Here is an 18,350-nt window from a genome sequence, read left to right as displayed (position 1 = left end):
GAAGATATCCCTGTGCGAATGGGTGAGAGAGATGACATATGCAACATTACTGTGCCTTTGATCCACAAGGCATATAATGAAGTCCAAGCCATAGTGGATGGTGGAGCAAGTGTCAATGTCCTATCACAGGAGCTCTACAAAGAATGGGGTCTCCCACTAATGCAAATGACTAATTTCAACATACGCCTTGCCGATGATTCATGGGCTAAACCCTTGGGGATAGTGAATGGTGTGTCCACAAAGATCACCAGAGTCCACTTTTCCCTTCAATTCACAATCTTAGATCTCCCCAAAAAATCCTATCAAATCTTACTAGGACATCCTTGGTTATGGGAAGCATCAGTCCTCCATGACTGGGGAACTGATAGACTGACAATCCAGAATCGAGACACTGCGGGTCAGGGTGAATGTGGGGACAGGAGCTATTAAACCAATTATGCCTAGAGCGTTGGATGACACATCTTCAACAACAGTCTCAAGCAAATCAGCTCCCTTGCAACAGCATGCCATAGCGGGTGACTCACAAAGCAATGTCAATAACTGGATATAAACATTGGGAACCATCGACAACTGCCATTCATTAGACCCCATCTTCTCATAGATAGATGCTAATGTACTATAGGTCGATCCTCCACCGACACATGAAGAACCAATCAAGTGATAACGCGGGATAATTTGACCCTCTATGGAGCCAATGCCACATGCAAATACTTAAATGTATGTATCAATGTATAGGGGGACATACTCTCCTTCTATTTTTACACACACAGACACAGACACAGACACACACACACACACATGTCACACACATGTTGTTGGTCTTGGCATTGAAGTCCCATATGAACAAGACCTCTCCTAGCTACTTGCACCTCTAGATGTCCTCGTGGAGTGCTAAGGAGGGTAAGATATGTCCCTAGAGATTGTCCAAATATAATCTAATGTCTGTGGGTATACATAACATGTTGTAATCCCATCTCTCCCAGCTCGCTTTAGGGATGCACATTGATGAATGAGCAAAGGGTGACAGTGGAAGAAAGGAAGAGTCAAGAAACCCCCTCTTCTACCATGTCTATTTTAGCCCACCCACGTTCCCAACCCAATCCCATACCCACATTAGCCATCCAGCCCCACGTGGGCATCATTTTGTCCTATCAAGATGTGTGCTCTAGCTTTTTATTAGTCTTTCTCTCTCGATCTCTATATCTATAATCTTCATGGAAATGCCACCCCACAGTTCCCAACATAAGAAGTTTCGAAAGTATAAGCCACATGTGCATATGAAGATCGATCAAGAGAACTCACCAAAAAAAAAAAAAGGGGAGAAAAAAAAAAGGGTCTCCAAGAGCCAAACCTCCCCTCTCCTCCAACCTTGCAACCCATCCTCTCCCTCTCCTCTTCCCTCCTCCTCCTCTTTCCTCCTTCTCCCTCCTCCTCCTTCTCCTTCCTCCTCCTCCTCCTCCTCTCTCCTTCTCCTCCCTCCTCCTCCTCCCTCCTCTCTCTTCTTTCCCCCATGCTCTTACACCTTCTTCCTCTCCCACTCCTATGCTCTCCCTAAACCCTTTGTTCCTCAACCCTTAAAACTCCATGATCTACGAGGGAGACGAGTTCTCCACCATGTACTCTACCCTGAACCTTGGAACCTCCTTCTAAACCCTGGAACTCCTTCTAAACCCTGGAACCTCCTTCTGAACCTTGGATCCTTCTTCTAACCCTGGAACCTCCTTCTGAACCTTGGATCCTCCTTCTAACCCTGGAACTCCTTCTAAACCCTGGAACCTACTTCTCGACCCTGGAACCTCCTTCTAAATCCTGGAACCTCCTTCTAATCCTTAAACCTCCTTTTAACCCTTAAACTCCTCCTAAAACCTACAACCCCTAATGAAGGCGAAAGCCTTCATTACCTCAACAAAGATGATTTACGTTCCTTTTACACATGCATGCACTTTGTTTGCTTACCACACTTAAGCCTACGTCTCTCACCGGAACATGACTCGGGGTCCTAAGCTACACATATACTACAACCAACAACCTCAATATATCTGTAGGTGACAAAAAGCCTCAGAACCCTACATATTGAGATACGTTGAAGAAATATCCAAGCTGACCTGGCAGCCCAAATATTTGACCGGGACACCAATATGAACCCAAGTGAAACCTATGTCAAGCCCCCAATCTGGAGTGTCTTGGTCGCTGATCCAAAAGCCATTGGATTTATGCCAATTTATCTACGCTTCTGCCGCCAAGCAAAATAAATCCAATGCTATCCTAAAAGAAGTGTGTGTCTGTGGTGTGGCATCCAAGTAAATTGCCATGTCATCTGCCAACTAATTGTCAAGTAGCTCCTCTTTCCGTCTGATGAGAAGTCTCAGCCCAAAGATGTCAGCTTGAGATCTAATATAGATACTCATAGCTTTAGCCACGAACAAAAATAGAAAAGGAGCAAGGGGGCATCCCTGACGGACTAATTTGGAAATCTGAAATCTCTCACCCCTTAACCCACCAATAAGCACCTGGGCTGATTTGTACAAAGAGGAAACAACTCTGATCCAAGCATCTGTAAAGCCAAAACGTAGAAGGGTGCCCTCCAAAAAACCCCAATCTATTATGTCATAATCTTTCTTGAAATCCAAGAGTAGAATGGCTAAATTCTGGTTGCTTAGGTTCATCCCTCGCACACATTGGCTAGTATCTAGATAGACACCATACATACCTTGATGGCCGTATGGATGAGTATGCAGGGAGACTCCCATGCAGCCTCAGCAAGGAGGGCTTCTCTCTTCAGGGAATGGAAGGATTCTCCTTTCTTCTCAGAGACTCTTACAGGGTTGAGGTGGCACTTTCAGCCTCAGCCTTGGTTGTTTTCCACCTCATTTTGAGGGGGTTTATTTATCCTCATGGTTTCATGATGTATTCCACTTTGACCTTGCTGTTGCGGGTTTTTTCTCTTACTTAATAGAAGTCTCTTTCTTGAAAAATCTGACCGCTCTGCATGGCCCCCTCTGAAGCTTCCCAAAAGGAGAAGATGTTATAAAAAATGCTTTTGCCATGTGCAAATCCCGTCTAAGTGTCATGAATAAGATCTGGGAGAAGGGGCTGCAATCGAAGGCTGATTGCCTTGGCGAGAATCTTGTAACATGCCCCCAAAAGTGTGATAGACCTCCACTGGGACACTAAATTTCTGCAGCCCCCTTTCGGGATAAGGTGGATGAGACCCTCTATGAGCGACCCGGGCATCTCGCCAAAGTCCTAAATGCTCTGCAGGGCTGATGTAATGTAGTCTCCAATCATATCCCAAAATGCAATGAAGAAAGAAGGGGTGAGGCCATCCGAACCTGGGCACTTGCCCTTGTGAAGGGCTGAAAGTGCAGTCCTGAACTCTGTGTTTGTGAAAGATGCATCAAGCAAAACATGCATATCCGGTTTCACCAACTTAGAGATTCTCTGCCAAATAACCTGCCTAGCATCCTCTCTATCCTGTGTGTCAGGATATGCAGTGAGAAGGGCGGCATAAAAATCTGAAGCTATGTGCATGACGTCATCTGGGTCTATCTGTAAAACCCCGTGTGAGTCAATAAGCTGATGTATTTTCCTTTCGGATGATTTTGTGTCCCATAGGCCATGTATGGCCTTCCGTGGACCTTTAATAAAATTTCTTTCTTTCTTTCTTTCTTTCTAATATGTTTACGGCCAGAGTAGAGAAAAAGTGTTTATTGACTCTGCCACCCATCTGTATCCAAAAGGACTCCCATTCATGAAAGACATACTCTACTCTCTCTGATCAAGCAATGTCTGCTGATAAGCCCTTGCTGCAGTAAGGCACTCTCGAATCTAAGCATATAAAGGCCGTTTCTGCTCTTCCCTCGCAAAGCTGCCAACTACTGGCGAATACCAATCTCACGTCTAAGAATATCTCGTCTCCTAGTACTAGCAACCGAGTGGTAAAAGTCACTAATACCAGAAAGGGCAGCAGTTACATGTGATGGAGATGGCTGCCCACCCTGGACATGAGAAAACAATATCTGCAAGGCTGCCTCAGTAAGGTCCTCCTCTATATACAAGGCATCCAAAATCTTGATGCTGGCAGACCGGCCTCTCAAGTGAGGCTCTGAGATAGCCAGCACAATAGGAAAGTGGTTTGAAGTGGAAACCCCAGTAACAATGCATACCGATCCTTCTCTGTCTAGTGCCCAATCATCTACGTAGAATCTATCAATGCATGCATGAATAGGCATCTGCTGCCTCTTGTTCGACCAAGAGAATAGGAGGGACTATGGTTGAATAAGAAAGGCATCGTCCAACCAAATATCTAGCAAGGCATCCCAAGATGCTCTCTCCAAAGAGTGAAGTCCTCCTCTACCCCTTTTTTTGTCTGATGGTGACTCAACCATGTTGAAGTCAGCTCCAATCACCCATGAATTCGCAATGGGAGTCTAGGAGAGCAAATGCTTTGACACGTTCCCCTCTAATGTTGGAGGCGTACAGGTTAAGGAAACCAACCTTACGCCCTCCAATCAAGAGAATAATCCACTGAGCCCTAGAGGACTCCATGTCCAACAACTAAGGGGAGAACTGAGTGTGAAACTGAAATAGAAGTGCCTCTCCTAGTGCCCAAGGCAGGCAACCAAAACGTACAGTCAGAAAGCAACTTGCCTAAATTGGCACAATCTCTAGAATCTTGTTTGTGCTTCTGAATAAATAGGACATCAATGGAATTCCCAGTAACACCTGGATGAAGCTGATCCCGGATCAGCCGTCTGCGGCAGCGATGTGAGATGCCACCTAGGCCCTGTATGTTCCAACTAACAAACCTCATCAACGGGAGGATGTAGAATGGAACACCTTACTTGACCTAGTGGCGGAAACAAACTCCTCAACAGGGGAAGACCTCCTGCTCGAGGAGTGAGGAATGGAACTAAGTGGCAGAAAATCAACAGGTAAAAGAACCCTGCCACCTGATGAATAAGTCCTGTCAATAATAGAGGGCACAAACTCCTCCTCTGGGAGATCTGAAGCATCTGCCAGAGCTGAAAATGAGTTCTTGTGAATAAGGCCAGATATCGGAGTGTGAAGGATCCCTTCTGAGGGAAGGGGATCAATAGTGTAAATCATCCCCTTCCCCCTATCCAAGGGAGGAAGTGAGGACTGCTCAAGATGACCCTGTGTCTGGACGGCCGCGGAGACGTCTCCTGCCTACAGACCGGGGAGAGGGTCTGGCACCAAACCTAATAAAGGGGGACCCACAAGGTCCATGGGAGAAGCTGCAACCGGGGAGGAGGTTGAAGCTGAAGCGTCTCGGACTGTGTGAGGTGAGACTGGAGGCACAGCCCGAACTGAAGCAAAGTCAACTAATGCATCCTCGTGAACTGAAGGTGGAATCTGCACACAAACCGAAACCCAACGAGGTGCAGCAGATGCCCTTGAAGGTCATGAGGCACTGGAGGCAAAAGGCAACAGTACCAAAGAAGCGCTCTATCGATGAGGAGCACTCTGGTGAGTAGGAGTTGTACCACTACCCTAAGGAGGACCACCTTGTCGAGGCCGAGGAGCAAGTGCTGGACTTGTACCACCCCCTGTTGAGGCCGAGGAGCAAGTGCTGGACCTGTACCACCCCTTGTCGAGGTCGTGGGGCGGTTGCTGTATAAGAAGGCTTCTTGGGCCTTTTCTTCTTCCTGGGGCAAAATCTCTGGCGAAGTGTCCAATGGTCCTGCATATCCTACACTGGTCCTGCTTGCCTGTAATCTCTCCTCTCTGGCGAAAAAAAGAACCATCCAGGCGTTGAAGCATAACATGGTCCATCGTGGGGTTAGGATCCTTACGAAGGACCCTAACTCTAGGTACCCCATCAGCCCTGAACGGCAACCCAGGGAGGGGGGGGATCTCAACAACCATGCCGAAATGCTCCCCAATAACCAGAAGAAGTCGATGGTAAACCTGGGGAAGCTCTGGAAATCTGATGAAGAGTGAAAAATTTTCCTTGTCTGCCTCCACTGGGTCGAAACCAATATTGAAGGCATCAAAGAAAATCTTCTTGTGTCCCAGGTGTAAAAACTCAGCTTTGAGCAAGGTGCTCGCAGCATCTGGAGTGTCAAAGACAACCTGGAAAAAACCTCATCCTAGAAGACGAACATCTAAAAGTCGTGGATTGAGGTCTGGGGGAAGAGCTGCAAGCATCCAGTCTCTAGCTTGGGATATGGAGGGTGAGACCCGAAGATGCATGTGATCAACATGGAAGATCATTCAATCTCTACGTCCTTCTTGAGCTGTTGCAACTCGTCTTCAAAAAATGTAATAGTTTTCGTGGCCGGTGGAGGTGGAATAGGATTGGATGACAGAATATCCATCGCCAATTGAGGTGAGGAGGCCTATTCGAACACTTTTGAGGCTCCGTCCGTTCCAAAAATCACTGCAGGATAAAGAAAGAGGGGGGAGACATGAAGCAAAAGAGGGGGAAAGGGTAGAGGAGGGGGGTAGAGGAGAGGGCTGAGGCAGGGGGACAGGGAGCGGGGGAGAGGGGAGGGGGGGGTAGATGAAGGGGAAGGGGGGGGGGCTGAGGCGGAGGATAGGGAGCTGGGGTGAGGAGAGGTCTGAGGCGGGGGGTAGGGAGCAGGGTAGAGGAGAGGGGGGTAGAGGTGGGGGGTAGGGAGTGGGGTATAGGCATGGGGGTAGGGAGTGGGGTAGAGGCAGGGGGGTAGGGAGCGGGTAGAGGAGAGCGTAGAGGCGAGGGGTAGGGAGCGGGGTAGAGGAGAGCATAGAGGAGGGGGGTAGGGAGCGGGGTAAAGGGAGGGCCGAGGCGGAGGGAAGGGAGCAGGAGAGAGGGACAGGGGGAGCGGCGGGCTGAGAGTGGAGGGGGTGGGCTGAGAGGGAGAGGAGGGGAAGGGGGAGTGGGCTGAGTGGGAGAGGAGGAGGAGGGAGGGAGGGGCTGAGGGAGGGGGAGGCGGAGGGAGGGAGGGGCTGAGGGAGAGGGGGTAGCAAGGGAGCAGGGAGGAGCAGCAGCTCGAGTCCCTTTACACTACACAATTTTGATTGTTTTCTTTTGTACTCCCATAGGTTGCTATATCCACATGTGGATGAATTTGTGCAACCATGGTACTTTAGGTACTTCAAGTACTACTAAGACTAGGCACCAAAGTACTTCAGCCATATCATTAGGGGGGGATTTGTAGAGATATTGCTAGAATATGAAGCCAAGTTGAGTCAGTTTGGTGTGTTCTAGTGTGTTCTAGTTTGAGTTCTAGTCTAGTGTGTCCTATGGATGCCACGTGTCACATTGGAAGTTATCCCATATGCATAGGTGTTCATATGTGTGTGTGCTCTATATAAGAGCTATACTTGTCTAGTGTCAAATCAAGTATCAAGCTACGAGCTCTTTGGTCTACATGTGAGTACTCTCATTTTTTTTCATTGCTCTAGTCATTTCATTTCCATTTCATTATGTCTCCTTTTGAGTATCACTTCCTCTCTCCCTAGCCTACCCTCTCTCTCTCTCCCTCTTTCCACCATGTTCCTTCTAATATCTACAATGATATGGTGTCGTAGGCCATAAGCCAACTATATGGTTGACCAGTACTTGGGTACTATATATACCAAGTACTTGTAGTGTTTCATTTGAACATTTCAGTTAGAGTTCACTTCTTGTTCTCTTGTGTTCACAACTCTTCTCCATTCTTGTTCCTACAGTAATGACTAGGCTTCTTGCAATAATTGCATCTACCTTTCTTCACCTTTGCACCTTTGTCTACATTCGCTGCATTTTTGTTTGCATTTCCCTCCTTCTTGGGCTGATGGACATGGCTGGTCTTTTTCTGAAAATGACCTCCTATGGGCTGAAATCTACCCTTTCCATGTGTGGCAAGTGCTTGTTCACCCTGACTAGAGGAACATTAGCATTGGAAGTCCTCGTTTCTTCCCGTAATAGCAAGCCAACCAACTCATGAAACGAGAGAGGAGCAGCCCTGAGCATGAGGGAGCCAGGATGTTGAGGGTAATAGAGACCAATTTCTTGTCTTCTATTGTTATGTAAAATTTTATTTTGTTGCTACTAGGGGTGGTTAGTGGGTTTTAGTGACGTGATGTAGGAGGATGTGTTCGGTTCTTTTATAAGCACACCTCTGCTATGGAGTCTAGAGGGAGGTGTGGTGTTGGGTGTACTTCGAGCTGTGATTGTTCTCGCGTCAATCGGGTCATCGGTTGTCGAGATATGTAATTAAATGCAAGTGTGCGGGCACGTGTTCCCATAGGAGGGATAGAGAGTGGTTAATACTAGGTGTGAAGAGGGGGCTGGCTATAGAGTTTGAGATTTTGGATTTCCATACATGTTTGTGGGATGTGTGTTGGAGGAAAAAGGGAGGATCACGTTGATAGGCTAAATTCTGTAAAAAGTTTTTGAGCACTATTTATATTGGAGGGTAGAGTCTATGAACACTCTCATCAAGAGATCTATAGTGATTTAAATATTTTTTTGAGATTGTAAATGGTTTTTACAGAGACTTTTGAATTATGATGATAATGCAGTGTGGTTGCACTAGGGTAATCCAGAGCATGATATCTAGTGTGTGACGATGTTTTGTTACGGGATTGATATGTGCTCTTTGTGATTGTTGCGATCCATATGTGTATGAGGACAATAGTTCTTTTGTTGAGGGCGTCTGTAAATTTTCCAGTGTGTTGGGATTGGGCTTATAGGTGGATAGTTAGTAGGCTCTATAAATTTTTTTGTTGAGGGCGTCTGTAAATTAGATACTAAGTGCTTGTGGCGTGCATTAGTGTGTGCACAAAGTCTAAGTGTGGTGCATTAAATGCCTTGGTCTAAGTTTTGTGGGGAAGCTTTGGGAGTGGTAAAAAGGAAAAAGTGATGTTCATTGGTGGTTACTAGTCGTTACTTCTACGAGTGATAGAAGAAGAATGGGTGGGGGTAAATTTGATATATGAGGAGGATCTCCCTAAATGTATCTTGCATCTAGAGTTTTTTGAGGAGGAAGACTAAATGTAAAAGGGCGTTTAATCTCTTGGAAAAGAACTGATAGTCTTTAGAGTTTCTCTCACCTTTGTTTTCTACTTTCTCTATCTTCTTTTTTTGGCTTGTATCATTTTTGGTGATCCTGCTGGGGACCTGTGTGCTTGAATTGAGATTGAAGTGTATTCAAGACAAGCAAGGCACGGAAGTATGGCACAGGAGTTTCCCAGATTTCATGGGCTACCCAATGAGGACTTTGAGAAGTTCTTGGACGGGATAGAATTTACTGCATTGATTAAGGATAGGAGTACTCCAGGAATGTTGCTGCAAATCCTGTCTTTTTGCTTGGTAGGGGAAGCCAGAACATGGTTGCAAGATTTTCTGGCTAATTTTAGTGTTGATGGTAATAGAAGAGCCCCAGATTATGCTGAAGTGAAGGCTGCTTTTTGGGCCCGTTTCCCGTGTTAGGGATGCTGATAGGTTGTGGAGAGAGCTGTGTGCTTTACAGCAGCAAGCTGATCAAACAGTGGATGAGTATTTGGGGAAGTTCATAGTGCTTTGGAATAGATGGCTGTCTGCTTTGATGATTGAGGTGCCTCCGAGGGTAATTAAGAAAGACCGATTTATGGTAGGATTGTGGTTTAATCTCAGGGTAAAAGTGGAATGCAAGGAGCTGGCTACCTTCGAGGATGCAGTAAGGGTTGCCAAAGAAAAGGAGAGGAAGTATAAGAGGTTGGTTGAGTTGGGTATGAGTATGCCTGCAATGCCGTGTGTTTCAGAGGGAGCACCATTTGTGGTAGGGGAAATACAAAAGTTCGAGCCTAAGACAAAGGATACTGATTCATGACATGTTTGAAATGATGAAAAGCCTCAGCTTAAATTTGATGAATGGAAGAGGAAGAGGTAGAGTCATGGATGGTTCAGCTTCAACGGGAGCATCCACTTCAGGTCCAGCTGGTCGTGGTAGAAGAATGTTTGCACCGAATATGCAGTGCTTCAATTGTGGTTGGTGAATGGGGACAGTACAGTTCCCACTGTGACAAACCTCCTCGTAAGGGTGGTGAGATGTATACTTTGCAATTGGGTTGCCCAACCGCTGAAGAGAAGGTAAGGGTAAGGTTGTGAGTCTTTTGTTATTGAAGGAAGACGAAGGGGTGGTCATGCCATTAGGGAAGAGAGATTGTAATAGAGAAGACACTCAATCCAGATCTTACCATGGAGGAGAGGAAGGTTTACTGTAGAATGTTGAGGAAGTATCCTGATTTGTTTATCACCTCATATGAAGAGATACGAGGGTTTAGAGGGAAGCCTTTGACAATTGACTTCAAGGAGAATGCTAAGCATGTGTTCCAAAAAATGAGGAAGTTAAGTCCAGAGCAGAAGGAGGTGTTGAAAGACGAAGTTAGTAAATTGCTTAAGACTGGAATCATTTGTCCCGTAGTTTATTCGGACTGGAGTTGTAATTGTGCCAAAGGCCTATGACAGCAAGAGGGAATTGTTACCTATTGACAGCAATAGATTATCTATCCAGATGGGGAGAAGCAAAGGCTGTGAAGGCTGTAAATGCAAAGACAGTGTGCAAGTTTATTTATGAGGATATTTGATGTCGTTTTGGCGTAACTCTGGAAATAGTTTCAGATAGAGGTCCAGGGTTTAGGAGTGAATTAGTGGATCTTCTGTGTGATCAGCTAAAAATTAAGCACAGGTATGCCACTCCACACTATCCACAATGCAATGAAATGGATGAGTATTTTAATGGTGAGCGTACACATGGATAATGGAAAAGATGATGAGAGTCTTTGAGAAGAGTTTGGAACTTAGCAGTACCATGGGCTTTGTGGGCATACCGCATTGCTGTGAAGGAAGGAACTAAGTTTTCTCCTTATCATTTGATCTACAGGAAGAAAGCTTTATTGCCATTGGAAGTGGAGATTCCAGCCCTTCAAATACTCATGAAGTTGGATGCCAAGCCCAATTAAATGTATGAAAATAGGTTGCTGGACATGCAAGAAGCCCAGTTGGACAGAATTAAAGCAGTGGAGCAGTATGTCCTGTCTCAGGAAAGAAATCAAGAGAGGGTAAATAGGAAACACAGGGATAAAAGAATCATGATTGGAGATCTTGTTCTTAGATATGATAGTAAATTGGATCATACTTTCAAGATTTCAAGTAAATTAGATTTTATGTCCCTGCTGGACCCGAATCGTTGCCCCAAATTTGCGTTCAGATTGTTATCCCAATTGAACTCAGATTTCTACTTCAAAATCAGAACCATATTTCTATCCCAACTAGATACACATCTCTACCCAAAATCTGGATCAAGATTGCTGTCCCAATTGGACAAAGCTCACCTCCTCGAACCCAGATACGGAACAAAGTACAAACCCACAAGTCTATCCCCTGTTGCACAAACCTCATCGGTTCTTTCCTGAAAAAATGCACCAATTCCAAGTGAGCTACAAAGGTTTATTTAAGAGACACATGCCATAGATGGACATTTGGAAGCCACGGAAAGACATATAGGCCGCTTCCTTGAAACACTGAAGCTTTGTTCTGTGAGACATAACTTCTGCCGCCATTAGAAATTTATCTTAATATCATTACAGCATAAGCTGGGGTTTTGAAGTATAATCCCTTTCATTAGTTTCAGCCATAAAGGACTCACAATTCCAATGCAATATCAACCATGGTTTGTGAGGGAAAAAACTCATTTCTGTGGCTCTTTGCAGGGTAAGACAAGCAGTAGATTTGGATAGGTCCATTTTGATGCAGAGAGGAGTCTCTCAGCTTATCACCTTAGATGAAATACCAGTATCTATGCATAAACCTCACACTCCTATAGACTAGGCTTGAGAGATTATTGCTAGGCTTATTGCATGACAGGTATGGAGATCCAGATGAACAGATGCTATAGATGAAACACTTTTCTGCTTTTCAATCACTCCCAGCTATCTGGGAAGGCATTATTCACTCTCAATCACTCTCAGATATCTGGCAAGGCATTATTCACACCCTCGTGGCCACATGGGCCAAGACTCAAGGTGCTGCAATGGCCAGGAGCACTTCTTTCATGAGAGAGTGGGACCATGGTTTGTTATTCACACATACCACCTCAGGGCCTTCATCACATTTTTGCTCTTTGGATTGGCTATAACAATCTCATTTTTGCATAATTTTGTATGAGTCTCTTATAGGTTTTATCTCTGGATTTTGTACTTCTGTACTTAATAAAAGTTTATTTTATTGCAAAGGAAAAAAAAAGTTACTTCTAAAGAATTTTTGAATGGCCACTTTTTTGGGACATATCAAGTTCAGAAACCTGGTATTTGATATGTTGCAGGAAGTTTGATCTCTAATTTGTGGATTTGTAAAAAAACGTTTGCAGCATGTTGGAAAGGTTTGGCTGTTTCAGTGAGCCCTTAGTTAGAGTTTATACAAGGCAGCTCCTTTTGGGCCTGGAGTTCTTGCACAACAATAGGATTGTCCATAGGGATATCAAAGGTGGAAATGTATTGGTGGATTCTGATGGTGTAGTAAAACTGGGAGACTTTGGAGCATCCAAGGTAAGTATTTTCAGCATCTCTTGTAAAGAAACATCTTCATTATGTTGTCGTTTGGAATATATGCACCATTCATGCAACAACATGAAAATAAACATTGTGAGAGAGAGACATGAGAGAGACGATTAAATATATTCATTTTATTATAAGCATTCACATATGTATCTTGATGTGCATGTCCTACTATTTGCAATTCCACTCAGAATTGAAATAGATGGATGATTTACATGATCTTATTGAAGTTGGAGAATTTGTTATTATCATTTTTTGTGAAACTCCAAAGATAAATCCTTTATTTATTTATTCCCAAGAAAATTACTTCATTAAGTATGAACGAAAACTGCGAGAGCAAGCTCAAATGTGGGAATACATCATGCTATGTATGAGGGAAAAAAAAAGCTCAAAAGGAGCTAATAAAAACCAAGACGGGGGCTGAAAATGTCACCTCAATTCTGAGGGAGACTCAAAGAAGAAAGGAGATCCTCTCCAAACTCTGAAAAAAGTAACTCTCCTGGCAGTGGCTGCTTTGTAGGATCCCTGCATGCTTGCCTAGATGGCCATCAGAGTGTGTATTGTGTCGGTCCAAATACTAGCCATAGCCTGGGAAGGGTGAACCATTGTACCCTCCATCGCCTCTGTACACCTGGCTCTCCAAATATGCCAAGCTACAATGCTAGCCAAAATCTCCCATGATGTGTCTACTGAGGCATGGGCAGCTCTGAAAGGAGTGAAGGGAACATCCTGGGGGGAACAAGACTCCACTGAGTGTCGCCGTACAATGAGAGCTAGGTCTAGAGCATGTCATAAATTTATTATAAAAAGCATAGCCAAAAATTTTCCCAACAAAACCTTGAGGGTTACAACTTTAAAAAATTACTTCAATTTTGCAAGAATAATCTTGCCTTTGAGATTTTATCAACGAGTCAAAGAAGGCAACATTATTTGAGGGTATCATGTAATCCTACATTGCGAAATCTTGGTAACTTAATAAAGAGTGATTGAGCACATAGTAGCTAATTGCCATTGAGTGAACCATGCTAGTTTTGGGCTGGTCCTCTCACTACCCTCCACCTTGTTTTCAATGGCCCTTGCTGTCTTTCAAGACCATTTTGTGCTTCAACAAGGCCTTGCCTCCTCTTTGTTTTTCCTGGGGCTAATATAGTCCCCTTTTCTTGCTGTTGAAGGCACATGGTGGAGAAGCAGAGAGAGAGAGAGAATAGGCTAGGGAGAGAGATAATGATACTCAAAGAAAGAAATAATGAAATGGAAATGAAATGACTAAGCAATGAACTAATGAAAGTACTCACATGTAGACCAAAGATCTTGTAGCTTGATAATTGATTGATTTGATACTAGACAAATACAACTCTTATATAAGAGCACACACACACATGTGAACAATGGGATAGCTCCCAATGTGACACGTGGCATCCATAGGACACACTAGACTAGAACTCACTCTAGAACACACCAAACTGACTCAACTTGGCTTCATATTCTAACATCCCCCCATGAACACAAGGTGAGAGACTACTGAAGGACATAACATGACAATGACAGGACTGCTAAACTGTGCCATGTCTGAACTAGACATGGCTCCCATGCCAACTTAGAGGTTGAAGTCTGAGCATGGTTCAGACATCAGATTGAGCACTCACATGGCTTTATGTCCCAAACATGACTCAGAGGCTCATGTCTTAGCATGGATGCATGAACAACTTAAGAGGTCTAGAAGACCAATGCACCAACATCCTAGAACTCATATGTCAACCTGATATCTAGACAATATCAATGCCAATACATGGCCCCCTTAATACATCCCCCTCTTGACTTCAGGGACTAACTAGGAACATGGAGCCATACACCATAAATATAAAAGAAATATGCCATTTTAGGTGGACTATCCAAGGCAAAGGACCTTTATTGACTCTTCAAACATTCATTTTAGAGGGACTACTCAAGGCAGAGAACCTTTATTACATAAGAGAAATTAGAATACATATGGGTTGTCCTCAACGAGGGTGACATGGGTAGTGAGTGCGTGGTTGAGATTTGAAATCTCCTTTGGTGTTTTAGCAGAAACAAGATAAGCATGGTGTCATTCTTGTTCTTTCTCCTCCTTCTTGAAGTAGTATGCTTCAATACGACCCTTTCGTTTGCAATATCTACATATTGTAAGACATTACAAAGATATGGTGTTGTAGGCATAAAGTCAACCCTATGGTTGACCAGCAGTACTTGGGTACTATATATACCAAGTACTTGTATTGTTTCATTTGAACAATTCTATTGGAGCTTTCTTGTGTGTGCACTCTTGCTCACTTGTGTTCACAACCTGTCTCCAATTTGTTCCTATATTTGGTATCAGAGCGCTTCCGTTTCTAGAGCCCATTCCCGCGCTTGCTTCTAGACTCCCGCAAGCTTGGTGCTCCAGTGCGCGCTCCTGGTTCTCACATTCAGCTCTCCAACTTTCGTTTGAGGTAGCTCCAACAGTCCAGCGGCTGTTTTTTGACCTTTTGAGGTCCAATTTCGACGTTTTTTGAAATTTCTGAGCTGACCGCATACAAACAAACCTATCTGCAGATGACACAGCTGTTTTTTTGGATGCCTCCCCCAAGACGCTCACTTCCTTCCGGACAGCCTTGGATTTATTTGGCACAGCTGCAGGTGTACACATTAATTGGCATAAATATAATGGTTTTTGGATTTGCGATGATGACACCCCGGATTGGGGTAATGATTTTGGCTTTACTTGGGTACAGAGGGGCATCTCCGTCAGATATTTGGGCTGCCAGGTTGGGGTGGGCATCTCTCCTTGACAACAGTTTGCTCCAGTGTTGGAGAGCATCAGAAGAAAGCTCCTTCTTTGGAGCTCAGCCAAACTTGACTTGGCCTCTAGGGTGGTGGTGGTTAACCAGGTTCTTCTAGCCACAGCATGGTTTGTATGCTCTTGTTGGTGCCACTCTAGGGATTGTATCACTCAGCTTAAGAGGCCTATACGAAACTTTTTATGGAGTGGTCTAGATAGCACATCTGATGTTATAGCCAGGGTGGCTTGGGAGACCTTGATTCTTCCTTCAAGAGAAGGGGGTTTGAATATCATCGACCCGGATCTATAGTGCAGAGCTTTACTCTACAAGGTCGTTGTGAGAGGACTTATGCCAGGGCAAGAGCCTTGGAAGGATTTCTTTATCAGATGCATACAGTCTCGCATGCCCACTTCAGGAGAGGATTGACACACAGTACCAGATGGGTTTTCACCATAGCCCACCTCAAATCTCCCTGTTCCCCCCTTATGGTTGCTATCCTGAAAGCGTGGGCCAGCTTCAGGAGTACTCTTTGCAAGATTCCACCATCCACCCGTGAAGAGATTGAAAGGCAGCCTATCATGTGAAATGACAAGATTTTGGATGAGCATGGCAAACCACTTGGAGCTTCTCTTTACATGCAGTGGCCAAGATGGGAGAGGCGCTCTGCCTCTACTGTGGGAGCATGGAAAGCCTTCAGGAAGCTTCCTGCAGACCGACAGGCCCAGATGGTTCTTAATCTCAAAGGGAGTGCAGGGAGAGTCCGACAGATTGATGCAACCTTGCCCTTGGATTGGGTGGACGCAGATGACATGCCTATTACTTGCTCCACCTGGATGGGGGCATTTTCCAGACTGGGAGTTCCTTTACAGGTTATTGCTTTTCTCATGACACACATGAGGATGCCTTACTCTTTGATGTTTCTTCGAGGGGTAGGCTGTCCAGATCCAGAGACGATATCTTGTTGGAGGTACCGTTTCAGCGAGTCAAAATAGTGGGCTTCATGGAGCATGGCTCTCTTTCACAGTGGTACTTGGATCCTGGCTTCTCATCGCCCTGGGCTCATGGAGGCTGTGGCTCTATGGAGGTGTCCCAATTAAGTTTTTGCAGTGGAACCCTGGGGAATGGGAATGGATAGATGAAGGGCACCGAGAGAAGGGCATCCCCTTCTTTCGTTACACGGTTAGTAATGCCAGGAAATTCCAGCTCAGCTGTAGGGGTTGGAGGCCTACCAAAGATCATCATTGGGAGACTTTCAGATTTTTGCTGACTTGCAGAAATTTTATTGGCAGAGGCTCTGGAAATCCCACCGGAATAGAAAAATCACTCTCTTCTTTTGGCTTTCTATTCATGGTGGGATAGCAGTAAACCAATGGAGATCTAGGTTTGAAGCTGACCCTTCTTGTCCTTGTTGCCTTTCTGCTTTGGAGACAATACAGCACTACCTTTGGGATTGCAGACAGGTGAGATTCATATGGAAGGGGATTGCAAGACTTATCAGCAGTTTTGTTCGCCTACCTTTCTATATGACCTGGGGATCAGTGGCTTGGCTTACTCTTTCAGGGCCCCAGGTCTTTTTTGAGAGACTTGACTCCTCTTCGGCTCTTCACATCCGACGACACCTTGTGGAGTCGTGCTCTCTAGAGGATGTTCCGGCCACTCTCTTCAGGGCTGCTCATTCCTCGGTCGACTCTCCATGGGAGGTCTTAGCTAGCATTGCAGCATAGCGCATTTGGAGAGCCAGATGCACTGAGGCTTTGGAGGGTTCTCAGGTTCACCCTTCTCAGGTTCACCCTTCTCAGATCTTGGCCAGTACTTGGATAGATACGGTACACACTCTGATGGCCATTTGGGCGACCATGCAGGGATCATCTCAAGCAGCCTCCTCCAGGAGAGTCACTGTTCTCAACGATTGGAGAGACTCTCCCTTCTTTGCTGAGACTTCTATAGGGTTGAGTTAGCATTTTCAGCCTCAGTTTTGGTTTCTTTCTATCTCATTCCTTTGAGGTGTTTTTTATTACATGCTTAGCATGTTGTATTTCCACACAAAGATTGCTCTAGCGAGTTTCTTTCTTACTTAATAGAAGTCTCTTTTTTGCAAAAAAAACAAACAAACAAACCTGTCCCGCACCATTTCAGGCGGGGGGGGGGAACTGTTTTTTTGTCCGTACATTTGTGCAGACATCCGCACATCCGTACGGATCTGTCCGTACAGTTGCGTGACAGTGTTGGTAGCCCATTCAAATTGTCGGAAGGTGATTTCGAGTAGTTTTCGGTGGTTTTTCGGCGTTTTTGCTCAGATCTGGACCCTTTTCAGCTCTAGCCTCTTCGGGGTGGTTCGACACGCCAAGGTGCGCTTTTAGTAAGTGTTTTGAGCTGTGTATTTCGCTTTGGGACTGTTTTTGCAGCCCATACTCTTGCACTCTGAGGTGCATTTGCAGATACTCTGCATTGTTGGGTGCATTAGGAGTTACTTAGTTGTGGATGCCTTTGAGGTCCGGTGGATGCATTTGAGCACTCGTGGGTATGCTATTTTAGATTTGGGTTGTGCATTTTCATTTTGGGATTGCACTTCAGATTGCAACAGAGTGCAGTGATTGGTTTATGCCATTTTTGCAGTGATTGCATTGTGCAGTAGTGGCATTTTAGAGCAACCAGTTGTACTTTGCATTTGCAGCAAGCATTTGTTTGGGATTTGCAGGCACATTTGCAGCCAGTTGCACTTTTGGGACTTGCAGTTCTTTTTGCAGGTACATTTGTAGGTTGTGGGTATCCCATTTTGCATCATGTCGATTCTTTTCGATAGTTTTGGCAATTTATCCGAGGGTGACAATCTGGATGGACCAAACTATGCCTTGTGGTCATTCATGCTTAAGAACATCTTGGTTGGTAAGGGCTTGTGGGATATTGTTAGTGGAGATGAGGTGAGGCCAGCAGGCTCATCTACATCCAGCACAACTTCTTCGGGTCAAACTACAAGCAGACATCAGACTGCTACAGCCCCTCCTGCTAGTCCCATATCATTGATGG

The 18,350-nt window shown here is 45.0% G+C and overlaps 1 protein-coding gene across 1 annotated transcript in view; it reads left to right on the top strand.

Annotated features, from left to right (window-relative positions):
• The window catches only part of LOC147894239 (uncharacterized), a 143,726-nt gene that overhangs the window by 83,459 nt on the left and 41,917 nt on the right, over positions 1-18,350 (top strand). Inside the window, exon 8 of the mRNA XM_087384702.1 lies at positions 12,339-12,516. Coding sequence (XP_087240828.1) covers positions 12,339-12,516 — 178 coding nt within the window. The remainder of the gene's footprint in view (positions 1-12,338; positions 12,517-18,350) is intronic.

This window comes from Dipteris shenzhenensis, chromosome 14, assembly GCF_047967505.1.
Source record: "Dipteris shenzhenensis isolate YYH24624 ecotype China chromosome 14, Dip_SZ_1.0, whole genome shotgun sequence".
Lineage (NCBI taxonomy): Eukaryota > Viridiplantae > Streptophyta > Polypodiopsida > Gleicheniales > Dipteridaceae > Dipteris > Dipteris shenzhenensis.
This window is presented reverse-complemented; position numbering and strand designations above follow the sequence as displayed.